Source organism: Paroedura picta, chromosome 18 (assembly GCF_049243985.1).
Source record: "Paroedura picta isolate Pp20150507F chromosome 18, Ppicta_v3.0, whole genome shotgun sequence".
Classification (NCBI taxonomy): domain Eukaryota; kingdom Metazoa; phylum Chordata; class Lepidosauria; order Squamata; family Gekkonidae; genus Paroedura; species Paroedura picta.
In genome coordinates this window covers 16,708,202-16,731,932 of record NC_135386.1, presented here as the reverse complement: position 1 = coordinate 16,731,932, position 23,731 = coordinate 16,708,202, and the positions used below count along the sequence as shown (strand labels likewise).

The following is a 23,731-nucleotide window of genomic DNA, read 5'->3' as shown; positions in this document are numbered from 1 at the left end:
TCAGGTCTCGGAAGCAAAGTAGGCTCTGGCTCGGAAGGGTGACCTCGAGCAACACCAGGGTCATGACGTGGGGGCAGGCGATGGCAGACGTCTCTTGCCCGGCTTCCAGACAATTTTAGGATTTCCTAGCTTATATCACGCACATGCCATATGATGGACAGAAAGCTAGATCAATCTACCAACCGATCCCTGCCTATGTAATTATTTCCGCTAGGAACGAACAGCCGGGCCAGAAGTGGACATATTTTGATTTCACAAGGAAGAGTGATTCGTCTTCCTTTCCTGGGCCGCACTCGGAGTGCCCTGAGGGTTTCTGTGGACTCGGGACTCGTGGGATTTGCACTCCATGGACATAGTTCGGCCACCCCCGTTCAAGCTTCTTGCCTCTGCATACAGCTGCCTTTTAAAAAAGGATGTTCTTTTAGAAGGTATTGTGCTGCCCTCTACTGACCATTGTAGGTTCTGTTTCTTCTGATTTGTTGCTCTTTCCTCTACGGAAAATTAATTCAAAATAAAACTCTTGACCTCCCCCCCATTGCCTGCAGCTCTGTTATGCCCCCAGGAGACATATTACAACAAAATGGAAATTGTATTGCTGCCTCTGCCAAAGAGAGCCAAGGAATTTAAATTGCACTCTGCCAATGAGGGCCAATCAGTTCAAATTGCTTGCAGATGGATCCCTACCTGATTGCCCCTCCTTGGGGGATGTGCTGCTAATAGGGAGAGAGCACTCTGCCAATGAGGGCCAATCAGTTCAAATTGCACTCTGCTAACGAGGGCCAATGAGTTAAAATTGTGTGCAGACAACCCAATCTCTACTTTTGGCCCTCCCTGGTGTTGTGCCACCAGTAGGGAGAGAGCACTCTTCCAGAGAAGGTGTATTCTGAGGTTTCTCTGTCCTCTTCCTGCTGTTTGCCGGGTGGAAGAAGTGCTGGTAAGTTGCCTTACCCTCTCTACCTCTCTCCTCTCTGTCTTCCCCAGGGAAAGGAAGCCAGCTGATTTCTTTGCCTCCTGTGTTGGTCGGGTTTCAGCTTTCTGCTGAAAGGGAGCTCAGGAAGACAGAGTCAATCAGTATTTCAAAAACAGAATGCAATGGATGTCCTACCTCAGTCCAGTGAATCAAGGGTTTGTTCAGGCTGTCCAAGGACATCGGCAGGAGGAGCCATTCCGGGGTTGTGTCCCCAAGCCAGGCCTCCCAGCCTGAAGTTAATATAGGCTGCCAGCAGCCTCTCAGCCCTCACCCTGCGAAGACTTGGCCTTCTGCAATCAGCACCTCTCTTGCTAACATGGTGTGATGCCTTTTAGACTGGAGCTCTCTGCCAGAACACAGCTGGGATTGCTAAATTGACTCAGGTGAGCTGATAAGGAAGGAAGCTGCAGCCAGAAACTCCTGCAACAACTCTGGAATCTAAGCTCTATTTTCTCTGCCCCCACCCCCCAACAACAAATTTCTCCAGAACGGATGCCTTCCTCCTTTCCCTCCTTTCTTTCTCTTTCTTTTTTTCTGTTTCTCTTTCTTTCTGTCTGTCTCTTTCATCCTATCTTTCTCTCACTTTCCTGAAGGTTTCCAGGCCCCCAGCCTGAAAGCTGGCGACTCAGTAGGCTGCATATGGAAGAGTCAATTATCAAACCCAGCCCTTGAGATTAGAGTCTGCTGTCCCTTAACCTCTTCACCAAACTGGATCTCAAGATCTATGGAATAAGCCTAAGAAGTTACAGAAGGCTGGTGCAATTGTCTTTTGGCTGTGGTTGAAAGGGTGCTTTGAAAGGATCTGCCTGGTTGCCAGCCTCCTGCCAGGGTCATTTGGTATTGCCCTTTGTCCATAAGAGGTTACCTGTTGGTACAAGCTGTCAATGGCCCTTGTCATCTCTCAGTGGGGAGCTGGCTTGAGACAGCTAACTGATTTTACTGCTTTGTGTTGTTTGCTTCTCTGTGTAGCCCAATTGCCAATTTTCTCTCTGAACTGTGGGAGAGGAGATCTTGGTTGGCCTTGTGTCAACCCTGCAAGAATGATGTCATAGAATCATAGAATTGGAAGGGGCCCTACAGGCCATCTAGTCCAACCCCCTGCTCAATACAGGATCAGCCCCAAGCATCCTAAAGCATCCAAGAAAAGTGTGTATCCAACCTTTGTTTGAAGACTGCCAGTGAGGGGGAGCTCACCACCTCCTGGGGCAGCCTATGCCATGTGCACATGGGTGCCCCTCTGAGCCACAGCAGCACACAGGTGGCAAAAAGTAGGGTTTAAAACAACAGTTCTCCTTCTTTTCTTTTTGTCGTGCCCCTGGACCCAGGCTTTATTCTGCTGCTTCTTCAGACTAATACAGCAACCTTCCTGAACCTATCTGATGAAGTATGCATGCCCACCGGAGTTTAATAAAACTTTGTGAGTCTTAAATGTGCCGTTGGCGTCAAACTTTGTCCTGTTTTATTTTTTCTTCCCCAAAACAGAATTAGAGGCTTCTACTTCTGCCTTCCTCAAGTCCCGTTTGTGGAGTAACACCGCCCTCTGCTGGACAGATTGTAGACAACCATTTTATAACCCCAGGAAAAATCTTTTCCAGCCTCCCTTTGCCCTCTGCCAGCTAGAGTATTCCTGGGCAAAGAAACTTCCTTTATATTTTTGCACAAAGTGAAATAACAGCAGGCCCAAAATGATAATGTTTTATGCAGTGCCCCCATGTAGATGTGATTTGGCCCTGCTGGAGCAGGATCTGGAGGAGCCAGTTTTGAATCTCCACTCTGCCGTGGGGGGGTGCTGGGTGACCCTGGGCCAGCCACCCTCTCTCAGCCTAACTTAACTCATAGGCTTGTTGTTGTGCAGGTAAAATAGAAGTGTGGTAAACAGTGCTGCATGTTGCTTTGAGTCTCTGTTCGAGAGCAACCAAGAAGAAGCTAAACAATTAGTAAATGAATTTGGGAACCGTGCTGTTCCTCCATCTTTCCCCTGATTTGCTTTACCTTGAGTTAGGGAGGGTGTGAACCTGAGCCTGAGAGAACTGCTTGGTCAGAACAGAACTATCAGGACTGTGACTAGCCCAAGGTCACCCAGCTGGCTGCATGTGGAGGAGGAGCAGGGACTCAGACCTGGCTCACCAGATTGGAAGCCATTGCTCTTAACCAGGACACCACACTGGCTCTCAACCAGTTTCTTAAAAACCAGTTATAAATATTACAACATCTCCATATTTCTATCAGAGCAATGCCAGACTGAAGTGGGCACAGACCGATTTCTACAGCTTGGTCTTTGTGCTCTGAGCACTGATGGATCCAACCACAAGTACCTTGTACCTGTGTCTGGTTGACAACTGGGAGGAAAAAGATTTCAAGCTTCTCTCGTCTCCCCTTCCCAATCATTTACCAAGCAAGGAAAATGGCAGCGGCCCAAATAGAATCTGAGCTTCCCTTTTGATAAATTGATCTGCTTTAGAGTCCTGTGGCAAGGGGCTCTCCGTCTCAAGATTAAAACTCCCATCGATTCGGGGCCTGTCTGGAAACAAATGGGCCCTCCTTGCTTTTGCAGTTCTGCTCAAAGAATGTTCTACCCAGACAGAGCAAGGGAAAGGTAACCGGTATCGACTTTATGTCTACTTGAGATCTTTGTGTGTCTTTTTTCGAGGGGTCACGTGGTGATGAGTCATTGTTCCGGTAAAGCCTTGGAAAGCAAAATGCCATTCTTGGTTCAGATAAGAAAGGGAACATTTCTCATCCAGAAAGGACCCTTGAAGTCCCTTGACATTTGAGCTAAAAGACTTCTGATCTCAAGCAACTAAAAAAAAAGTTGCAAGAGAACCAGTAAAGTGTACAGAAGACAACAAAGAAGAATTGATTTTTATACCTGGCTTTTAAACTATCTGAACAGGTTTGCGCCCAGTTTGGGCACAACTCTGCACGCGTGAAGACCCGTCCCTGCAGCGTCAGTCTGGTACTTCCCGTTTCGCCGACCTCACGGAGCATAAAACGAAAGCAAAATATTTTTAGAACATCTGATCTCTTTAGAAGAAGAGTGGGGTGGGAACTGCCTAAGTACACGGCAGCTCAAACTCTTCTACAAGACCACAGATGGATCTAGAATGCTTGGGAAGCATTCGACTGGGAAATCTCACCGTCTCTTTCTTTGACTTCCTCTTCCACTGAGTTTTGACCATATTGTGTCCGAGGCAAGCTCTGTTTGAGGCACGCATGTGAACAGAAAACCTTACTCAAACTGTTAGCACAATCTCTGACCACCCTGGCCCACCTTCCTCCTCTCATGACATGAAGCTCCCAGCATCAGTTTCTCTTTTGATTATGAATTACTTCAGGTTTCCCAAACTTTCTTGCAAAGGATAAATTCAGGTGGGTGGCCATGTTAGAATCATAGAGTTGGAAGGGGCCATACAGGCCATCTAGTCCAACCACCTGCTCAACGCAGGATCAGCCCTAAGCATCCTAAAGCATCCAAGAAAAGTGTGCATCCAACCTTTGCTTGAAGACTGCCAGTGAGGGGGAGCTCACCACCTCCTTAGGCAGCCTATTCCACTGCTGAACTACTCTGACTGTGAAAAACTTTTTCCTGATATCTAGCCTATATCGTTGTACTTGAAGTTTAAACCCATTATTGTGCATCCTTTCCTCTGCAGTCAACGGGAACAGCATCCTGCCCTCCTCCAAGTGACAACCTTTCAAATACTTAAAGAGGGCTATCATGTCCCCTCTCAGCCTCCTTTTCTCCAGGCTGAACATTCCCAAGTCCCTCAACCTATCTTCATAGGGCTTGGTCCCTTGGCCCCAGATCATCTTTGTCGCTCTCCTCTGTACCCTTTCAATTTTATCGACATCCTTCTTGAAGTGAGGCCTTGAAGTGTTGGTCTGAAGCAACGTCTGAGTCTAGGGGCACTTTGAAGACCATGTTCATGCACGCTTTTTCGGACAGAGTAAAATTGGAATGACTAGTCCACACGGGTAGGATTGTGAAGGCCCCCTGTGGATAGAAGCCCCATGCTAATCTATGTATGCATTATTTGTTTGTGATATGTGAATGGACAGGCCATTTATATAAGATCTGACATCTGTAAAATGTAGTCCTAGAAGAGATGAAGGTAGTCCTTACCTCACCGTGTTTGGAACCATGGAGAATTTGGAGTATGAACAAATACTGAAGTATAATGTAAGGAAGTTTACATGCTAAAATCCATCTTGGGACTTGAGTTTGTGTTCCAAAATTCTATTTGTGTAGCGAAAGGTTGGAGGGAGTTCACAAAGTGAAGTGAAAAGAAAGAATGCTTTAGAGCAGGGGTAGTCAACCTGTGGTCCTCTGATGCTGGCAGGGGCTCATGGGATTTGTAGTCCATGGACATCTGGAGGACCACAGGTTGGCTACCCCTGCTTTAGTGTTTGAACACGGATTCTGTTGAGGGTACCGATACATACAAGTTTAGCGTTATCGATAGCTTATGCTTTTATCCCTGTGAGTGGTTGTGTAGATCGGGCCTCGGGGGCATTATTTTGCCCAGGGGCCTATAATGCTATTCAGACAGCCCTGGTAGAGGGTGAGTGATAGATCGGCATAGAGCATAATATCTGGTCTTCATATCGGAAATGGGTGCACACAAAATCTTTCACCTTGAATAAGACTTTGCTGTTCTTAAAGGTTGCCCTGGGCTCCGGCTTTGTTCTGCTGATTCAGAGCCACACGGTAAACCACCTGAACATTTGGGGAGACTTCGTTTCAGGACTTTCCCTTGACTCCTGCCAGCAGCTGCCACACGGGCGACAAATCCATGCTGCGGTTTGCTTGCCTGGAAGGGACTTCATAAATCACAGGGGAGGGAAGGGCTCAGAGTCCATCCAGAGGCTGCTGCCGGTGTTAAAAATGGCCCAGAGAACTATTTATCTTATGCGAAACACGAGGCTCCTGGTGTCCATCAGAACACAATGTCCTCTTCCCATCTTCCCCTTGTTCCTATCATTTGTCCTTGCGGTCTGCGAAGAGATCCCTGATTTTGGATATCCCAGAAGATCCAGGTTATCTCCAGTCCTCAAGGAGTGAAAATATTTGCTTAGGCTGCTGGTAAATCCCAGAACTTTTCTGTGTTTGCTGGTGGATAAAAACTGCATTATTTTGCCTCTTTGAAACTGACCGCTTTTGGGGCTTCTCGAAGCCTAGAAAATTATTTCAGGGGCTCCACCATGGTCAAAAAGTTGAAAAGTCTGGCCTGAGAGGAGATAATAGGCAGAGTTTAAATATGCAAAGGGAGGAAATGCCGACTGCATAAAGAACAAATATTGGAGGACTTGGAGGAGGGCAGGATGCTGTTTCTGCTGGCTGCAGAGGAGAGGACACGCAGTAATGGGTTTAAACTTCAAGTACAACGATATAGGCTAGATATCAGGAAAAAGTTTTTCACAGTCAGAGTAGTTCAGCAGTGGAATAGGCTGCCTAAGGAGGTGGTGAGCTCCCCCTCACTGGAAGTCTTCAAGCAAAGGTTGGATATACACTTTTCTTGGATGCTTTAGGATGCTTAGGGCTAATCCTGCGTTGAGCAGCAGGTTGGACTAGATGGCCTGTCTGGCCCCTTCCAACTCTATGATTCTATGATTCTAAATAGCTTTATTGAGAAGAGAAACAACTAAAGAGAGAGAGAGAGGAGTGAGAGAGGTAGTCCTAACAGTCTAACTGATTGTGTTCTTTGTTCATCAAGGAGTAAGTATGCTCAACTAAGCCGATTTGGGACACAGGAGATGAGTCTCGTGGGGAGGGCTGGTCTGGGACTTAAATTATAAATTTTTAAAAAGCAAATATTAGGAAAATACCAGGAAGTTCCTAATCTAAATATTCTAACTCGGCATCTCCCTCAATACCTTCTGTAGCGTATTCTTCATACATCGTTGAATCGTGTGCACGACAGATCGTCCATATTCCAACAAAAGCTCTATGAAAATATTTGGAGTTTTTTTGGCAACCGTCTCTAAACAGAAAAACACAACGGGCTCAGGGTTGTTTTCCCCCTTGTCTAGTGGCAACGACTCCAGACAGAGATTTCCGGAGACCATCAACCCATTGGAGGAGAAGACGCTATGGAGAAAGTGGTTTTTTTTAGAGCATTGAGCAGCTGAAAATATCCACGAACCCAAAACAATCACCAATGACTCAAGAGAAAATCCCCAGCACCCATTCTGGGAAAAGCCGAATTGTTTATTAAGGAAATTCCTCCAAGTGGAGGACCCCTTCAGGAAACCCAGAACGATTGCTGGTCAGTTTATTCTAAGTGCTGCCTTCTGCAAAAACACGTGTGTCAATTCGCTTCCCGAGATAATGCGTTTCTCATAAATGTGAAGCCATAATGCGTCTTGCGGTATTGTGGGACGTGGCAACCTGGCAGCTCCCTTGTTTGATCCGGTTGAGAAGACGGAGGGGCATAACAATAACGGATTGGTTATTTTATCATTTCCTGGTCGACTTGCAATTTCCTGGACTCTTTTTATTTTCTGTTTTGGAAGAGTGACAGGCCCATTTTGAATTCTACTGCAAGATCCACCCCGAGGAAGAAATGGAAATCAAACTGGAGAGTGCCCACGCTTTTCCAAAGCAAGCAGGTTTCTTTTGGTCATCCGGTATCTATCTGGAATAAAACTGGATTGGGATGCAGTTCTTTCGCAACCTACCAAGAATGGGACTTGGGGCTGTTTCGCTAGGCCTGACGGAAAATCCAGATCGTTAGAAAGAGCCGAACTTGAAAACATTGCTATGGTCAGTCAGGTGAAGCCCCTAAATCTATCGGCGAAACTCTGGTCTTGGGCATAATGCTCAAGGTCGGGCTAGAACAGATGGACACCTGAAATTGTCTTATATACACAGAGAGAATCTAGCTAGAATATAGCTACCCTGCCCATGCCTAGGTAATAAAATATTTTATACAGTTTAATGACTGGGATTCTGCTAATTTATGTAATATTTTATTTATCCTGCATCTTATCTTTTGTCCGGTTCTTCTAAGAGGGGCCTTGGACTGCAAGAGAATAAATTTATTCGTTCAAATAGCCAAGGTCCCTCCCCTTGCCACGCCCCTCCGAGCTCTTCATTGGCCACTTTGGGAGGGGGCGGGACAACCGGCCCAAAGGCAGCCAGAATGTCTTTTCCATGACAAAAAAGCTTTTTCTCTCCTCTTTGCTCAGAGACGGAAAGGGTGCGAACAGGGTGGGAGGGCTTCCCCATGCCGGGGTATCATTGAAGGGCCTTTAGGTGCCATATGGCCCTGTGGCATTGTGGGTGGGAAATGCTGCCCTATCTTAAAATCAGAACAGAAAACAGAAGCTGCTTGAGAGACCCTCATGCCGGAGAAGACCGAAGTTTGAGCCCAACTAAGCTTTCGTTAAAGTATACGTTTCGGGAGCCAGCAAGGAGTGGACTGGAGAACTGGGTGACCTTGGGTCAGTCACAGTTTCCTCAGAGCTCTCTCAGACTCACCTGTCTCACAGGGGGTCTGTTGTGGGGAGAGGAAGAGAAAGGTTTTCGTAAGCAACTTTGGACAGTGAAAAGTGGGGCATAAACCCCCCCCCCCGGCTCTCCTTGAGAGACAGCGTAGCGTAGTGGTTATGAGTGGCGGGGTCTAATCTGGAGAACTGGGTTTGATTCCCCACTCCTCTGCATGCAGCCAGTTTGGGCCAGTCACAGTACTTTTAGAGCAGTTCTCTCCGCGCTCTCTCAGAGCCCCACCTCCCTCACAGGGTGTCTGTTGTGGGGAGAGGAAGGGGAAGGGGTTTGTAAGCTGCTTTGGGGCTCCTTCTGGCAGTGAAAAGTGGGGTATAAAAAACCAGCCCTTCTTCCTCAGATGCAAATGAACAATTTGTGCTTCAAGTCAAGTCTAAGCAAAGTCCCAGCTGAGCTAGCCAAGAGCTTAGCAGCATCTTCCCCTCTTCTTACACAAAGGAACCTTTTAACCAAGCTGGGACTAAAATATGACCTGTTTGGATAAACATGTAAATACAAGAACTTCCAGGATTCTGATAAAACACTGGCCACAATTCTGTGGGCTTCCCCTGGGTGCAAAACACAGCTTCCGGAGAACAATAACTTCCATTTCTTAAAAGAGGAAGCGTCTAGCTCTTCTAGGCATCTCAGGAAGTCAGAGCTGCAACAAGGTAAGATGAGCAGCAGTTGAAGAGCGTGCCACAAGGTCCTCGGCGTTTGGGAGGGACTGTGAAGTGTTGTTAGAGCATTGGCTTGGTGTGCAGAAGGTCCCTAGTTCGATCCCCGGCATCTCCAATTCAAAGGACCAGGTAGCCGGTGACACAAATGGCCTCTCTGAGAGGCTGGAGAGCCACTGCCGGTTGAGCAGGCAATACCGGCCTTGAGAGACCAAGGGCCGGACTCAGTCGGAAGCCGCACTTTGCGTCGTGTCCGAGCTTCAGACGATATCCTCTGACGTGCAGAGGCAGAAAGCTCTTTCCCCGTCGGCTGTAACCAGAGACTCGACCCACCAACGTTCAACGTGATTCAATAAAAGAACCAGGAATTGTCCTTTCTCTCTCACCTGCATTACCCTCCTTTGGCAAACAGGAAAGCAAATATGCTGAGCTGGGGGGGGGGGAGGAAGGAGGGGGAGGAGATCTTTGGTGCGGCCTCCCTTTCACCAGGTGTGGGTATTTGTCTTCCGGCTGTGCCTCCAGCCAGGCATTAAGTGCGTTTTGTCTCACTGGGGCTCATCCCAGAAGCACATGATGCGCTCGGTTAGGCATTACGGCGCGGCACAGACCAATGATCTGCACAAAGGGCATCGCTTTGGGGGACTTAATGGGATGGAAGTAACTCCCGGGAACAGTGACACGGGATGTAGCGAATGGCCTTGGGCTTAAGGACAGGCCAGATTGGCTAGCATCCAGGACATCCTTAATCCCAGATATATATATAGCCCCGGCTGAATTCACAGGGCAATGCTCCACTGGAGGGGGGGGGAATTAATGGGGCTTTCTGCAATATTTAGCTTCCTGGCCATTTTAGTGTTTATTGCTTTCTCTTAAAGCAAGCTTGTATTTATTTTTGCAAAAAAAATCTTTAACGTAGTCTACCAAATTGATTCCTTTCCTTATTTCCACCCCACCTTTCTCTCTAAAGTAGCTTCCGTGCTTCTCCCTCCTCTTCATTATAGCCTCTTTATGATCCTATCGTGGGTCAGACTGTTAGGCTGCCCCGTGACTGCCCCGGGCTCCTCTGATAAGTTATCACAGCAGAGTCAGGATCTGATAACTGGCTCTGCTGAATTTTTTTTTTGGGGGGTGGCATATCCAGTGGAGCCTTTGCTGCTGGAGAGACTCCTGGGAACCATGTTGGGGTTGGAGGGGACACTGGGAAGGGAAATAAAAGGAAGGAGGCATCGACAGTGGCTCTGAAAACCAGCTCCGACATCTGGGGGTCGGCATCAGCAGAAGATCACGTTTTCGCAGGTCTTTCGGAGCTTAGGTAGTTCCGTCAGAGCCCTGGGCTTGACTGGCAGCTCGTCCCACTGGACTGGGGCCACGACTGAAAAGGCCCTGCCCCTGGTTGAGGCCAGATGCACCTCCTCATGTAACGGCCAGGATCAAAGGCTCCCACTGGGCCCAAACTCTGTTCTACTTCAGAGCAGGGACTGTCTCTAAAGCGGCCAGTCCCTGCAAATGCCTCTTTGAATTAGCTATAAGACCCGGCATTTCAGTATGGTTGTCGGCGGTTCCTTTATGACGGGAAATCGAAGCAAGATGGTATGTTCTGTCCCGGGGGAGACGTGCTCAGTGAAACAGCGGGCGAGAGAATCCAAGTGGTTTTTGATTTCAGGACGCACTGAAGGCGCTGCTTGGCATGTTTTCGGAAAGGCAAAATTGTGATATGTCCAGGAAAGAATGCCCTCACGCCAAGCAGCAGAGAACATTCCAGCTCCCACCTCTGCAAGGGTTCAGCCCCCCCAGAGAGAAAAGATTAATTCTGCAAAAAACGTCTGACCCTGGCACTCAAAAATTCCAACCCAACCCAACATCGCCCAGAACAAATTCCACTTCCGTCGGTTTACAGAGGCATAAGGGAGAGGAAGAGGTGTTTTTTTAAAAAATACTCCCCTGTTCACTATCCAAAGGAGCCTCAAAATTTATTTTATTTATTTATGCTTTACTTTATACCCTGCCGTTCTCGAAATGTCGTCTCATCGTGGCTTACAAATAGATTACAAACCCCTTTCCCTTGGACCTGGTGCTCTGAAATCTGTAAAATGACCCAGGAACAGGAATGCGAAGTTGGGATGGCTGGTCTTGGTTCAGGCGTGTCCAAACTGTGGCTCTCCAGATGCCCATGGACTACAATTCCCATGAGGCCCTGCTGGCAAGGACTGCCATGAACATCTGGAGAGCCACGGTTTGGCCACCCTTATCTTAGCTGGAAGAGGATACATTTTAAAATTTCAAGTTCTTGTTCCTTGACTTAAACTTCCCAAAACACCATTCCCACCCCACCCGCCTTTGGGGAGGTAAGAATTTGGAGAGGGGGCGTTTGGTGTCCTGGGGAAATGACAAGCTTTGTTAGAGCTGCCTTTTTCTGCCTTGTGTGAGGGCGAACCGAACAAAAGGGCCCATGGGCCTTGCGGTTTATAGGTTGACCAATGTTTGGACTAGCTGGGAGGGTTGTTTGACTACCCCGTAAAAGGATGCGGGCGAAGAAATGCAAGCGGACGCAGCAGGATGCTGTGGGGTGGGTTACCGACACGGAAGTGAAGATTGCATGAGCTCCTCACTGCAAGGGGAAAGCTGGTCTTATCTGATCTTCATGAATTCCAAGAGCTGATGTGTCTGTCTGTGTGTGTGTGTGTGTGGGGGGGGGGGTAACTCCTCTGCACAGGTATGTGCAGGTCGCCCTGGGGGGTCCAAGAAGTTCTACTGGCCAGGAGATGAGCCCAAGATCTCAGCCTCCGGATTTGCAAGTTTCTATGTCCGAGGATGTCGAAAGCACTGATTTAGGGTGACCCCCACAGGGGTAGCCTTTCTCAACATTTTACCATTTTTTACCAAAAACAAAACAAAACACATTCTTCAGGCTATGGACACACCCACCTGGAGCCCCTCCCCTTCTTACCCCCACCCCCACCAACATTGGCCATTTGGGGAGGGGGTGTGGTCAACACGACCATAGGTGGCCATAGCACCTGATAACCAATTTTTTTAAAAAAATATTTAAACAATTATTTCACTCCCTCCCAAACAGGAAAGCTCAGGGGTTCACAAAACCCTGGTTGAGAAGGCCAGTCCTAGGGTTTCCAAGGCAGGAGTTTGCTCGGGACTCCCATCTTAGTTCCAACCAGGGCTGATGCTTCTTGGGGGCCTGGTGACCCCTACAGAAAAGTAAATCCAACTGAACAAGTGGGACTTCGAAGTAGAATTTCCACTCTGACTCTTTAGTGACAATATGTCAGGCAGGTATTAAACAGGTGCAGCTTTCCCTATTTCTGCATCTCTGTGTTGATAAACAATGGTCTGGGGGAAGGAGAAAATAACCACACCAACACTGATTCTCCTACCCTACAAGGTTGTTGTGTGAATAAAACCATGGGGTGTACAGTTGAGCTGCTTAGAGCAAGGGCAGGATGAAAAACACCCAATAAATAAATGTTTTATTCCAGCATGGCCTTGACTAGTCCTCAAGGGGAGGTTGCTTTGCTTAATTTTCTACCCTGGTTCAACCTTCCCTAAAAACCCAGCCTTCCCTAAAAAACCTTCTCATCTTCAGACCCGGGCTGTCACCGGGGAAGGGATCCGGGGCAATAAAAATCTCCTAATTTGAGGTCTTGGGGTGGGGGAGCCATTAGCCTTCCGCTCATGTTTGCTGCCACCCCTCGGAGAGCATGGGTCGAAGCGAATCCCCGCCACACCCCTGCAGAGTAGTGCAGGGCCACGATCAGGCCGTTCAAGGGAGGGGAGGGAAGGGGGCGGACATCCAACTCGACTCTTGGCTGCGTCTCCCGCCGGGATGCCAGGACGGTCGTGCCAAACCAGAGAGGGTGGGCGCGTCTGGCGATCCCTCTGCTGCCTCCGCCGGCTCTCTTTGCTCCCGCGGCAGCCCCGACGCCGCCTCGGCTCCTCCTCTCGGGGGGTGTCCAAAGCAGACGGAGGAGGAGGCAGCCTCTGTTGCTGCTTTCTCCGTGGAGGAGGCGGCGATTCCCATGGCGGAGCAAAGCGTCTGGCTGGCGCCCGGCAGGTAGGAAGGGGCGTGCGCCACGGTCTCTGGGGCGCACGACTGGAGCGTTAAAGAGGCTGGAGGATCGCTTGCGCGCGGAGGGAGGGGTCCCCGTCGGGGCAAGCGGGAGGACTGGCTAGGACTTGCGAGAGGGGGGAGGGGGGGGCTGGACGGTGCCTGACAGTGGGGGTCTCCCGCAGTGGGCGCCCCTCCAGGCTGGCCGCAGCCCAGGAGGGAGCGCGCTCGCGGGTAGATTCGACAGCAAGCTTTGCCCGACGAGGCGGAAGAGCCGGTCCCGACGGCGGGCATCCCCGCGGGCTTGAAGGCGCGTCCGTGGCAGTCCGGATCTCTTGTGAGTAAGATGTTGGGGGGGGGGGTATTGGGGGGGTATGTGCCCCCCTTCTTCGAAGCGCACGTGGTGGACGGGGAAGCCTGTGGCATCGGAGGCTGGCTTCCAAGGAAGCGCACCTGAGAGCCGGTGCACCTGAGAGCCAGCTTCTGAACTGGACCCCTGTCCCTGCGTCTTTGGCCTATAAATAAAACCCACAGTTGACCTATGGCACGTCCTGGGGGGCTGGGATGTTTCCTTGGGATTGGGATTAGAGATGGGTACCACCAATACCCCCTCTCCACCTGCTAGTAGGGGAAAAGGGTAGTGGATTAGCCAATCTTGCCGGGTTAGCTTGCTAACTAATAATTGCTGGACTGTAGTTGTTTTAACTGGATTTTAATGGATTTTATGGGGTTTTAGAATGTTGTAACCTGCCACGAGCCGCAAGGGAGTGGCGGGCAATAAATAGAATAATAATAATAATAATAATAATAATAATAATAATAATAATAATAATAATAATAATAATAATAATAATAATAATGTTCAGAGGTGGCCTGCCTCTGCCTAGCCCCCCGGGGGGCTTCCTGGGTGGTCCCCCCTCCAAGGCACCCACCCTGCTTAGCTTCCAAGACTGGGCAAGATCAGGCTGACGGGGGCCGTCCCGGTCAGGGCAGAACCGAACAGAGGTGGCTTGCCATGGCCTGCCCCTGGAGAGCAACCCTGGAGGGGCCTCTTCTCCAAGTACTGACTGGGGCCAGTCCTTGAGCTCCGCGAAATCTGATGATGTTAGCCTGGTTTGCCATTTCTGGCTTCTGCAGCACCTCCCTGGGCTTTCTTGGAGGTTTCCCAGCCAAAAAGTATCCCAGGTTGTTTAGCTTCCAAAATCTCACAACACCAGGCCAACCTGGACTCTCTCTAGGTCTGCCCACAGGGGGAGCGGATTATGTTTTCGGTTGGGCAATGTGAAATCTTCAGGTACCGCTGGTGAAGGAGGAGAAGAAGAGCTGGGATTTTATACCCTGCTTTTCACCACTCAAAAGAATCCCAAAGTGACCTGCACACCTTTTCCCTTCCTCTCCCCACAACAGACACCCTGGGACAGGAGTAGTCAAACTGCGGCCCTCCAGATGTCCATGGACTACCATTCCCAGAAGCCCCTGCCAGCATTCGCTGGCAGGGGCTTCTGGGAATGGTAGTCCATGGACATCTGGAGGGCCGCAGTTTGACTACCCCTGCCCTGGGAGATAGATGTGGCTGAGAGAGCTCTGAGAGAACTGTGAATGGCCCACGGTCCTCCGGCTGCCTACATGCGGAGGAGGAGGAGGAGGAGGAGGAGGGGAATCAAACCCAGTTCTCCAGATTCGAGGCTGCCGCTCTTAACCACAACACCACACCGTCTCTTTTTTTCCTGGCCACATTCTTGACTTCCTTTTCCCTCCCCACCTTAGTCCCCAGTGGGGACCCAGAGTCACTTATGTCTTCCTCTTCTCCTGTTTAATCCAGACAACAACCCTGCGAGGTAGGTTACCCTGTGGTCACCCAGCAAGCCTCTCCGACTGTGCGGGGATTTGAACCGGGGTCTCCCAGATAGTAGTTTCAGTGGGCTGCCGTGCTGGTCTGCATGACAGAACATTTAGATTCAAGTCTGGCGGCACCAACAAGATTTCCAGGGGGTCAGCTTCCCTTCAGAAGGGCAAGGCACCCTTCGTCCTTCTCCCATGCACAAGGTGGGGAAAGGCAGCCAGAGTCCCCCAGTGCATGGGGACTGGCTCCATTCCCTGCCACAGTGTTGTTTCATGGAGGCTTTTCAGGGCACCAGAATTGCTGTGGAATTCCTTCTGGCACTTCCAGAGATTCAGGCCAAGGCAGGGATGAAAGGAGGCATGTTGCCATGACTTTAAGGTCCCAGAATTTCGGTTCAGAGTGCAAAGGGGAAAGGCCCCTTGTACGAAACGAAAGCACTTGGGGGGGGGGGGGTTATGCAATGGCTGGAAGAAGAGTTTGTCTTGGAATTCTCACCATGGCACAGCAGCCGTTTTACCTTTTGCAAGTTTCGGGTGCTGGCGAGCATCGTAGGTCACTTTGCAGCTTTCAGAAGCATTTCCTGGACTCGGCCGCCTTCGAACTCAAGACAGAGAATCCTAGACTAGCCGGATATTGCAGAAGAAAGAGAGAATCCAGGAACACCTGAAGACTCACAAAATCTGTGGCAGGGGAGGAGCTTTTGCAAAAGCTCCTCCCCTGTCATGGATTTTGTGAGTCTTCAACAGGCTCTTGGACTCTTGAGCTTTCCTGATTTTGCAGACAGACTAAGAGGGCCGCCTGCCTTGATCTAGCCTGCTCTTGTCAGACTTGGAAGTTAAGCAGGGTCCGCCTTGGTTAGTCCTTGGGTGAGAGTCTGTCAGGGAAAATCCAGGGTTGCTACACAGAGAAAGGCAAGGACCAATCGCCTCTCTTGCTGGAATACCTGGATTCCATTCCAACTTGATGACATTTAATTATTCATTATATGGCAGAATATTCAGTGGGACAAGGTATCATGTTGGAGACTCCCAAGAGATGGGCATTGCTGTTCAACTCACCAGAACTGCAAGCCATCCCAAATTATTCTGCCAGGATTATTCCTAAATTTCTGGCTTAGCACTTCCTCCTCCTTCCCCCACAAAGAAGGTTTGCTCCTGAGAAGTAAAAGACAGGAAATAAGAAATGACTGTTTTGGTTAAGCATTGCTTTTAGACTTCTGGATGACATGAGGGCAATCTTTGATTCGGCTTTCTAATTGTACTTTTTTTCCTATCAGGCTGTTAACCTCCCCTGAGCATTTTTGGAAGGGCCGTATAAACATGCAATAAATAAGTAAATAAATAAATAAATATCCCGCCGGCACCGCTGGATTGTCCCTCTCTAGATTCTGCACCAGCAAACTTCTCAGTCTGGGGCCTGACTGTTTTTATTTAAAGCACAAGAAGTTATTTTTGGAACGGGGCCTGTTTTTTTTTTGGGGGGGGAAGCATCAGTTTGCAGCCGATTTAGGGCCCCCCTGGTGGGGTTTTCAAGGTGGGAGATGTTCAAAGGTAGCTTGCCGTTGCTCAGATTCCCGTTGTGTTGCTTGGAGGTCTCCCATCCAACTACTGAGCTTCTGAGACTGGACGCCGTCCAGAAATTAATTATGCCCCTTAAAAAGGGGATTATTCCAGCCTTCCTCCTCCTTACTTGGGAGGCCACGATTCTGCCTGGCTCAAGGTATGCTTTTCAAGCTTAAGTTCCTCTGCGTGCTTAAACAATCCTGAAATAAATCTACCTTGAGCCCCATGGCCCCGGACCAAGTCAGACAGCTTAAAAGGTGCTAAGAAGCCCGTTACTTATTTAAGGAGCTTAGAAGTAGGGGAGCGCTTCTGAACTTAAAATAGCTCATCTTAGTCAATGGGCAAAGCCTTTTGACTCTTGATGTTGGATGTTCTCGTGGATTGATGGAGTGGCCGATGAATCGCAGTGGTTGCCGTGTTCAAGGGTTTGTGTTATAGGCGGGGGGTCCACAGCTCGGTTATGTGGGCAATAATTAGGGTCGTCAGACCTTGGATGGGAAATATCCAAGATGGAGGGATGGAGCCTCAGAGGGTGTGGTCTGGGCAGGATGGGGTTTGGTGATTCAACAAATGGGATGAAATTAATTCAGAAGAAATTCCATCTAAACATCCGAAAGAAGTTCCTGACAGTTAGAGCAGTTCCTCAGTGGAAGAGGCTTCCTCGGGAGGTGGTGGGTCCTCCATCCTTGGAGATTTTTAAACAGAGGCTGGAGAGCCATCTGACAGAGAGGCTGATTCTGTGAACGCTCAAAGGGGTGGCAGGTGACAGTGGATGAGCGAGAGGGATGTGAGTGTCCTGCATAGTGCAGGGGGTTGGACTAGATGACCCATGAGGTCCCGTCCAACTCTATTATTCTATGATTCTATGATTGGGGGGACCTCAATAGATTTTAATGGCATCAAGTCCGACCTTCGAAAGTAGCCATTTTCTTCACGAGAAAAAAAAAAATCTCCATTATCAGGAGTTGAATTATAAATCCGGATGATCTCCTGGTCTCCCTTGACTGTTCACAGAAATCTCTCATCTCCCAACTTTTCTTACCCTAGGTCATTCCTGAATTGTTGGGAGAAGAGATGTTTCTGTGATCTGGAAAGGCTGTATTAAAACTGCGGAGGATTCTTCTAGGACGCCTGCAAACCTTGGAGTTCCTTTATTTGGGCACAGGTCCAGATACTTGTCCTATGTGGTTCGGTGAGTCCACTGAAGGAGCAAGAACTCGGAGAAAATAAGTTTCGTCCGGGTTTCCGTGTGGACTGTGGCGTGACCTCTGAAGTCAGGAATCCACGATAATTTTGCAAAAGTTGTCTGTATTTTTTCTAAGCAATTGAATCTAATATTTTCTTGCAAACGAATGTTTTTGACTTCTGATTTTGAGTTGATCATACAGGGCTTTTTGCCGCAGGGATTCTCATACAGGGCTTTTTGATGCAGGGATTTCTTGTCTGTTGTGCTATAGCAGACTTGCTCAACTTTTTCACCATTGAGAAACCCCTGAAACCTTCTCCAGGCTTCGAGAAACCCCAGAAGTGGCACGATCAGGCAGAATAGGGTTGGGAAACAGAGATGTGGACACGCCCACCTGGGCCCCTCCCCTTCCCACCTCCTCTAGACCCATCATTGGCCATTTGGGGAGGGGGAGGAGGCTTGACATGACCATCTATGATCATGTCACCCAATAAATGTTGAACAAATATTTTAAAATGCATTAAAAATTAATTAACTCCCATCCATCTAGGAGACCTTTCCAGGGCCATCAAGAAACCCCACAGTTTTGGAAAAACCCCTGGTGGAAGAAGCCTGCCCTAATCTCACACTCAAAATGATTTCTTTATTTTATTTTTATTTATTTAGATTTATATACCGCCCTCCCCGAAGGCTGATGACACTCTCAGGAACCCCATCCTCTCATGTGTGGTCCGTGGCTTTCTATATTGTCCCCATGATTTATTATGTAGTCAAATATTATGTAGTCAGTCTTGAGATGCAATGGTGGCCAGACTGGGGCTCTCCAGAGGTCCATGGACTACACCTACCATGAGCCCCTGCCAGCATGCTGGCAGGGGCTCATGGCAGGTGTAGTCCATGGACCTCTGGAGAGCTCCAGTCTGGCCACAAATGGAAGGGGAGAAGCAGAGTTATGGGGCTGGAATAAATCTGGGGGTGGGGATACATCTAGACCCCAGCGCTGACACTCCCCCCCCACATCACCGTAAACTCCTCCTGACCATCGGTAGAAGTACAGGAGAGTTTGAGAAGCGGCAGGCAGACTTCTTGGAGGAGCCATGCAGGAGAAATGCCGATGAAGGAGGCGGAGCTATAGGTGGCCTGATTTCATCCACAGCTTGTCTATCGAAATGGAGGTGTCGGGCAAAACCTGTTTACCTGGTCCAGGTTTACTGGAGGTGACACTAGGGTGGTAGGGCGGGGCTGGCTTGAGAGCCAGCTTGGTGTTGTGGTTAAGACTGGTAGCCTCTAAGCTGGAGAGCTGAGCTGGATTCTCCACTCATTCTCCACATGCAGTCTGCTGGGTGATCTTGGGTGAGTCACAGTTCTCTCATGGCTCTCTCAGCCCCACCTACCTCACAAGGTGTATGTTGTGGAAGGGAAAGGTGTTTTTAAGCCACTTTTAGACTCCATCTCTTGTTTTTGTTGTTCTCCTCCTCCTCCATCATCTTTTCACGAAATGGGACCTCCCTCTGCTAAATGTGCCAGGCCTTCCTTATAGGAAAGGTGTTCCAAGACCTTAATCCTCTTGGTTGCCATCTTGCCATCTTTTTCCCCAGCTGTGCAAGTCCTTTCTTGAGATTCCCCAGCCTGAAATGCACAGGGTTTTCCAAACGAGGCCACACATTAAATTTATACTTTTGGCAGAGTTTAAATACGCAAAAGGACCAAACACTGGCTGCTAAAGAATAAATAGTTGTATTGTGCAGAGATACAACTTGGTAAAGACAGAGGAGAGAGAGAAAGAAAAAAAAGAAGTGTTGGTTTTTATACCCCACTTTTCACTACCCAAGGGGGGTCTCAAAGCAGCTCAGAATCACCTTCCCTTCCTCTCCCGACAACAGACACGCTGTGAGGTGGGTGGGGCTGAGAGAGCTCTGGCAGAACTGCTTGGGGAGAACAGCTCTGACAGTACTGTGACTAGCCCCCCCAGCTGGCTGGAGGGAGAGGAGGAGTGGAGAATCAATCCAGGTTCTCCAGATTAGAGGCTGCTGCTTTTAACCAGACACCAAGCTGGCTCCTAACAGTCAGACTAAATTTGTTCTTCTGGGAGCAATCAGGGAGTAAAGGTGCTCAAAGGAGCAGGAAGTTTCCAATAGAGCCAATCAGGAGGAAATTATTTTTTGGGGAAAAAAAACACTAGTTACTGGAGCAAGGGACCTTCAAGTCAAGGGAGAAGCAGAAGTGGTTGGCCATTGCTGTCCTTTGCAGAGCCTTCCTTGGTGGTTCTCCATCCCCACTTAGCTTCCAATTTATGGCAACCTCAGCTGGATGTCCACGAAGTAATTCCCATAGTAGCTGAAACACACAAATACTTGGATGGAGGACTGAAGTTCTCAGAGCAGGGGAGAAACAATGCTTGTCTCCCCTCCAAGTAGTGACTCTGTGCTGGCTTCTGAGATCTGGGAAAAAAACTGGCTCTTCGTTGCCACCTTCCCTACCTTTGGCGATATACAATAAATGTTATTGCATTGTCTAGTAGGGAGAGTATTTTCTTCTTCCACCCTCAGCAAACCTTGGCTGATTTCCCCATTTCTGTGACCTGGGCTAGTCACAGTTCTCTTACAGATGTTCTCTCCGAGCATTCTCTCAGCCCCACTGACCTCCTAGGGTGTCTGTTGTGGGGCAAGGAAGGGAAGGCGATTGGAAGCCGCTTGGAGACTCCTTCAGGTGGTGAAGAGCAGGGCCTACAAACCAACTCTTCTTATTGTTTGTCATCTAGAGCAGGAGTAGTCAACCTGTGGTCCTCCAGATGTTCATGGACTACAATTCCCATGGGCTCATGGGAATTGTAGTCCATGAACATCTGGAGGAACACAGGTTGACTACCCCTGATCTAGAGTTCAGTTGTAATGCTGGGAGTTCTCCAGGCCCCACCTGGAGATTGGCAACTGGATTGCCAGCTGACATTTGGCAAATACTCTCCGCTGATCCGCGGCTTCTCTCTCCTTGCGTTCTCATGCTTTGATTTCCCTTTTCCCGCAAATGGTATTTGTGACCTGCAGGCAGGGAAATGCCATGAAATGCAGCAAATCTGTTCTTGGAAGGCGATTCAAAGCAGGCCTCTGTTTTCATTCCAGGGAGGTTCCGGCCATCTCCGAAGTTGCTTTGAGCCATCTTTTTTTCAATATCCTCTTGGAGAGGCCAGGTTTGTTCCAGCAAAGAGCAGTTTCTTGCTTGGTCCGGTACCAGTTATTGGCAGAAACGTCTTCCGGCTTCCTTTTGCAGCCCACTTTTGGGTGGGTTGCTTTGGGTGGGGAAGGGAAGTTTTCATTCAACAAACTGTGTATCAGAAAAGGGAATTTGGTCAGCTTGGCTTGCAGGGAAGAAAATGCAGTACGTGCGAAAAACCCCTTTGTTTTTCCGTTGTTAAGGACGAAGCAGTTTTGACACCTTTTCCATCTGTAAATCTTAAGACAGAAATCCTAAACAGAAAAGGAAGAAGAGAAAGCTCTGTGTGTGTGTGTGTGTGTGTGTGTGCGCGCGCAGAGTTTCAATAAGCAAAGAAATACCAAACACCAATTGCTTAAAAGAATAAAACAGTTTTATTTAGGGGAAGGGGAGAGAGAGAGAGAGAGAAAGAGAGAGAGAGAGAGAGAGAGAGACCTAACTACTGTCTAACTGTTGTTCTGCATTCATTCTTTTGTTCTGGAGGCAAGCTGCGAGGAACTGTGCTCCAAGGAGCAGGAAGTCTCCAACTGAATAAATCAGGAGGAGATAAATACCAGGAAGTTCCTATTCTAACTATGCTAAATACACTTGTCCTCTGATGCCCCCTGCAGGATATTCTTGGTATGCTTTTGAATCATGCACCCTACAGATCTGGCGTGCCAGCACTGGCAGGGGCTCATGGTAACTGTAGTCCATAGACATCTGGAGAGCTACAGTTTTGTCACTCCCATGTTTGGCATTGTGGCTAGGAGTGGTGGCCTCTAATCTGGAGATACAATCTGTGTACAACTAGGCTACACAACAATAATGTCTTGAAGCAGATGGGAGAAAATCCTTCTTTGCAGCAGTCAGCTTGAGATACTTCCTTACAAAATTCTTTATATTCCGTCGTCCTTCTACACCACCTCTAACAGTTCCATTGTGAATATGACATGCAGCCGGTTTTCCGACACGATATTTCCACGCAAGGGAGTCTCTCCTCTCCCCCCCCTTTTTATTCTGCAGCCTGTAGCCGAATTTGTCCCCTCTTGGAAGCCACACCAAAAAGAAAGCCTTGGATTTCACTCCAGGTAGTGAAATTTTGCACCTATGTGATTCAAGCCAGCCAGAAGGTTACAAAATACTTGATATTATAAACCGCATGTCCTTTGAGCTACTTATGCCGAAAATTTCAGGGTTTTTATCAGCCCAAAATGTCAACATTTCATCATGTGTAATCTCTGCGTTGGTCTGCAGGTGTATAAATAAACTTGACATTCGATCCTCCAGCCACTGGGATCTAGTTATGCCGACATGACATGCGAACGTGGGAGATAATTCCCTGACACACTCCGATATATTGTGTCAGAGAAAGAACACATCCGAAAACAAACTCAAAAATGGCCGCTTGTCATAAACACGACAGATGATGTAAATATAAAGAATTTTGTAATAAAGAATCTCTAGCTAACTACTGCAAGGAAAACACCAGGTTGGATTCCCCACTCAACCATAGGCAGCCAACTGGGTGACTGTGGGCCAGTCACAGTTCTACCAGAGCTCACTCAGCCTCACAGGATGTGGGGAGAGGAAGGGAAGGCGATGGCAAGCCGCTCGGAGACTCTTTTGAGTAGTGAAAAGTGGGGTGCAGAAATCTAGCCCCTCTTCTTCTCCTCCTTCTCCTCTGCTTTTTGAAGAGTTGCCAAAGGGTTAAAGCAGCCTGTTCTTTACGGGTTAAGTGGGGCTGCGTTAGAGTTCAAGGGCAAGCAGGTAAAGGCTACCTTAAACAAATGCTTGTTTGCTTTGGCTGTTCTCATCATCTCCTCCTTTTCGGCCTCGGGAGTACCAGGGGGAGGGGTGGAGTGGCCGGGAGAGCTGTCCTTTGGTTCCACACCAAGGCCATGTTCAGAGTGGCATTATGACGGCTGTGATAAAGAGAATTTGCTCCACGCTTTCCCTGTTCCCCCTGAGCACTGTTCCAGGGGCTCATGGGAATTGTAGTCCACAAACATCTGGAGAGCCACAGTTTGGCCACCGCTGCATACCTTGAACAAAACCTTTGTGGGACTTCGAGGTGCGGCCAGACTAGAGTCTTTCTCTGGCCACGAGAAGAGTAAAACTATCGTTTGGCCGGCATTTACAGCAGTCTTGCAAAGCTACGAGCCAGTTATAGAAAGAACAGCACATTTTAGCAATGTAGAACAGCGCAGGGGAAATTCTGGCGTTGAAAATGAGGGAGAGGCATGTGGCATTTGTTGTGGATAGCCTGAGGCCGCTGCAGTCCCAAAGAATGTGAAAAAGAAAATGACGAAAATATCCAGATCTTGAAGGTATTACAAGAACAGCTGCCTTTTCATCCGGGAAATGTCGGTCAGCGAATTTGGCTATCGCGTGCCGTGAGTCCGCATGCCCCCTTTCAGCTAGAAATCGACAAGGCGGTTTTGCAATGTGGTAGAATCAGAACGAGGGCAGCCGGAAGAGCTAGGGTTGCCAGCCTCCAGGCGGCGGCTGGAGACCCCCTGCTGTTACAGCTGATGTCCAGGAAGCAGAGATCAGCTCACCTGGAGAAAATGGCCAAGTGGAAGGTGGTCACTGTGGCATTAGACCCCACGTAATAGTCTTGCTGTCGATGTTATATATATAAAAAACAAAATTCCAAGACTTTTTTCCCAAGCTGCCCTTAACCACTGCACCACACTGCCTCTCCTGCACCCTAGATCGAGCAAATCCAGTTAGCTCCTAGAATGTACACCAGGCTTGG

General features: G+C 48.8%; 1 protein-coding gene across 3 annotated transcripts in view; it reads left to right on the top strand.

Annotated features, from left to right (window-relative positions):
- Nucleotides 1–13,078: 13,078 nt before the first annotated feature.
- MCTP2 (multiple C2 and transmembrane domain containing 2) overlaps nucleotides 13,079–23,731 on the top strand; it is an 85,913-nt gene continuing 75,260 nt past the window's right edge. Inside the window, exons 1-2 of one of the 3 annotated variants that reach the window (XM_077317584.1) lie at nucleotides 13,079–13,196; nucleotides 17,643–17,787. In XM_077317584.1, the coding sequence (XP_077173699.1) occupies nucleotides 17,778–17,787 (10 nt within the window). In that variant the 5' untranslated portion in view covers nucleotides 13,079–13,196; nucleotides 17,643–17,777. Of the gene's footprint in view, nucleotides 13,197–13,375; nucleotides 13,528–17,642; nucleotides 17,788–23,731 lie in introns of those variants that run through there. The other 2 variants (XM_077317585.1, XM_077317586.1) reach the window with 2 other exon arrangements.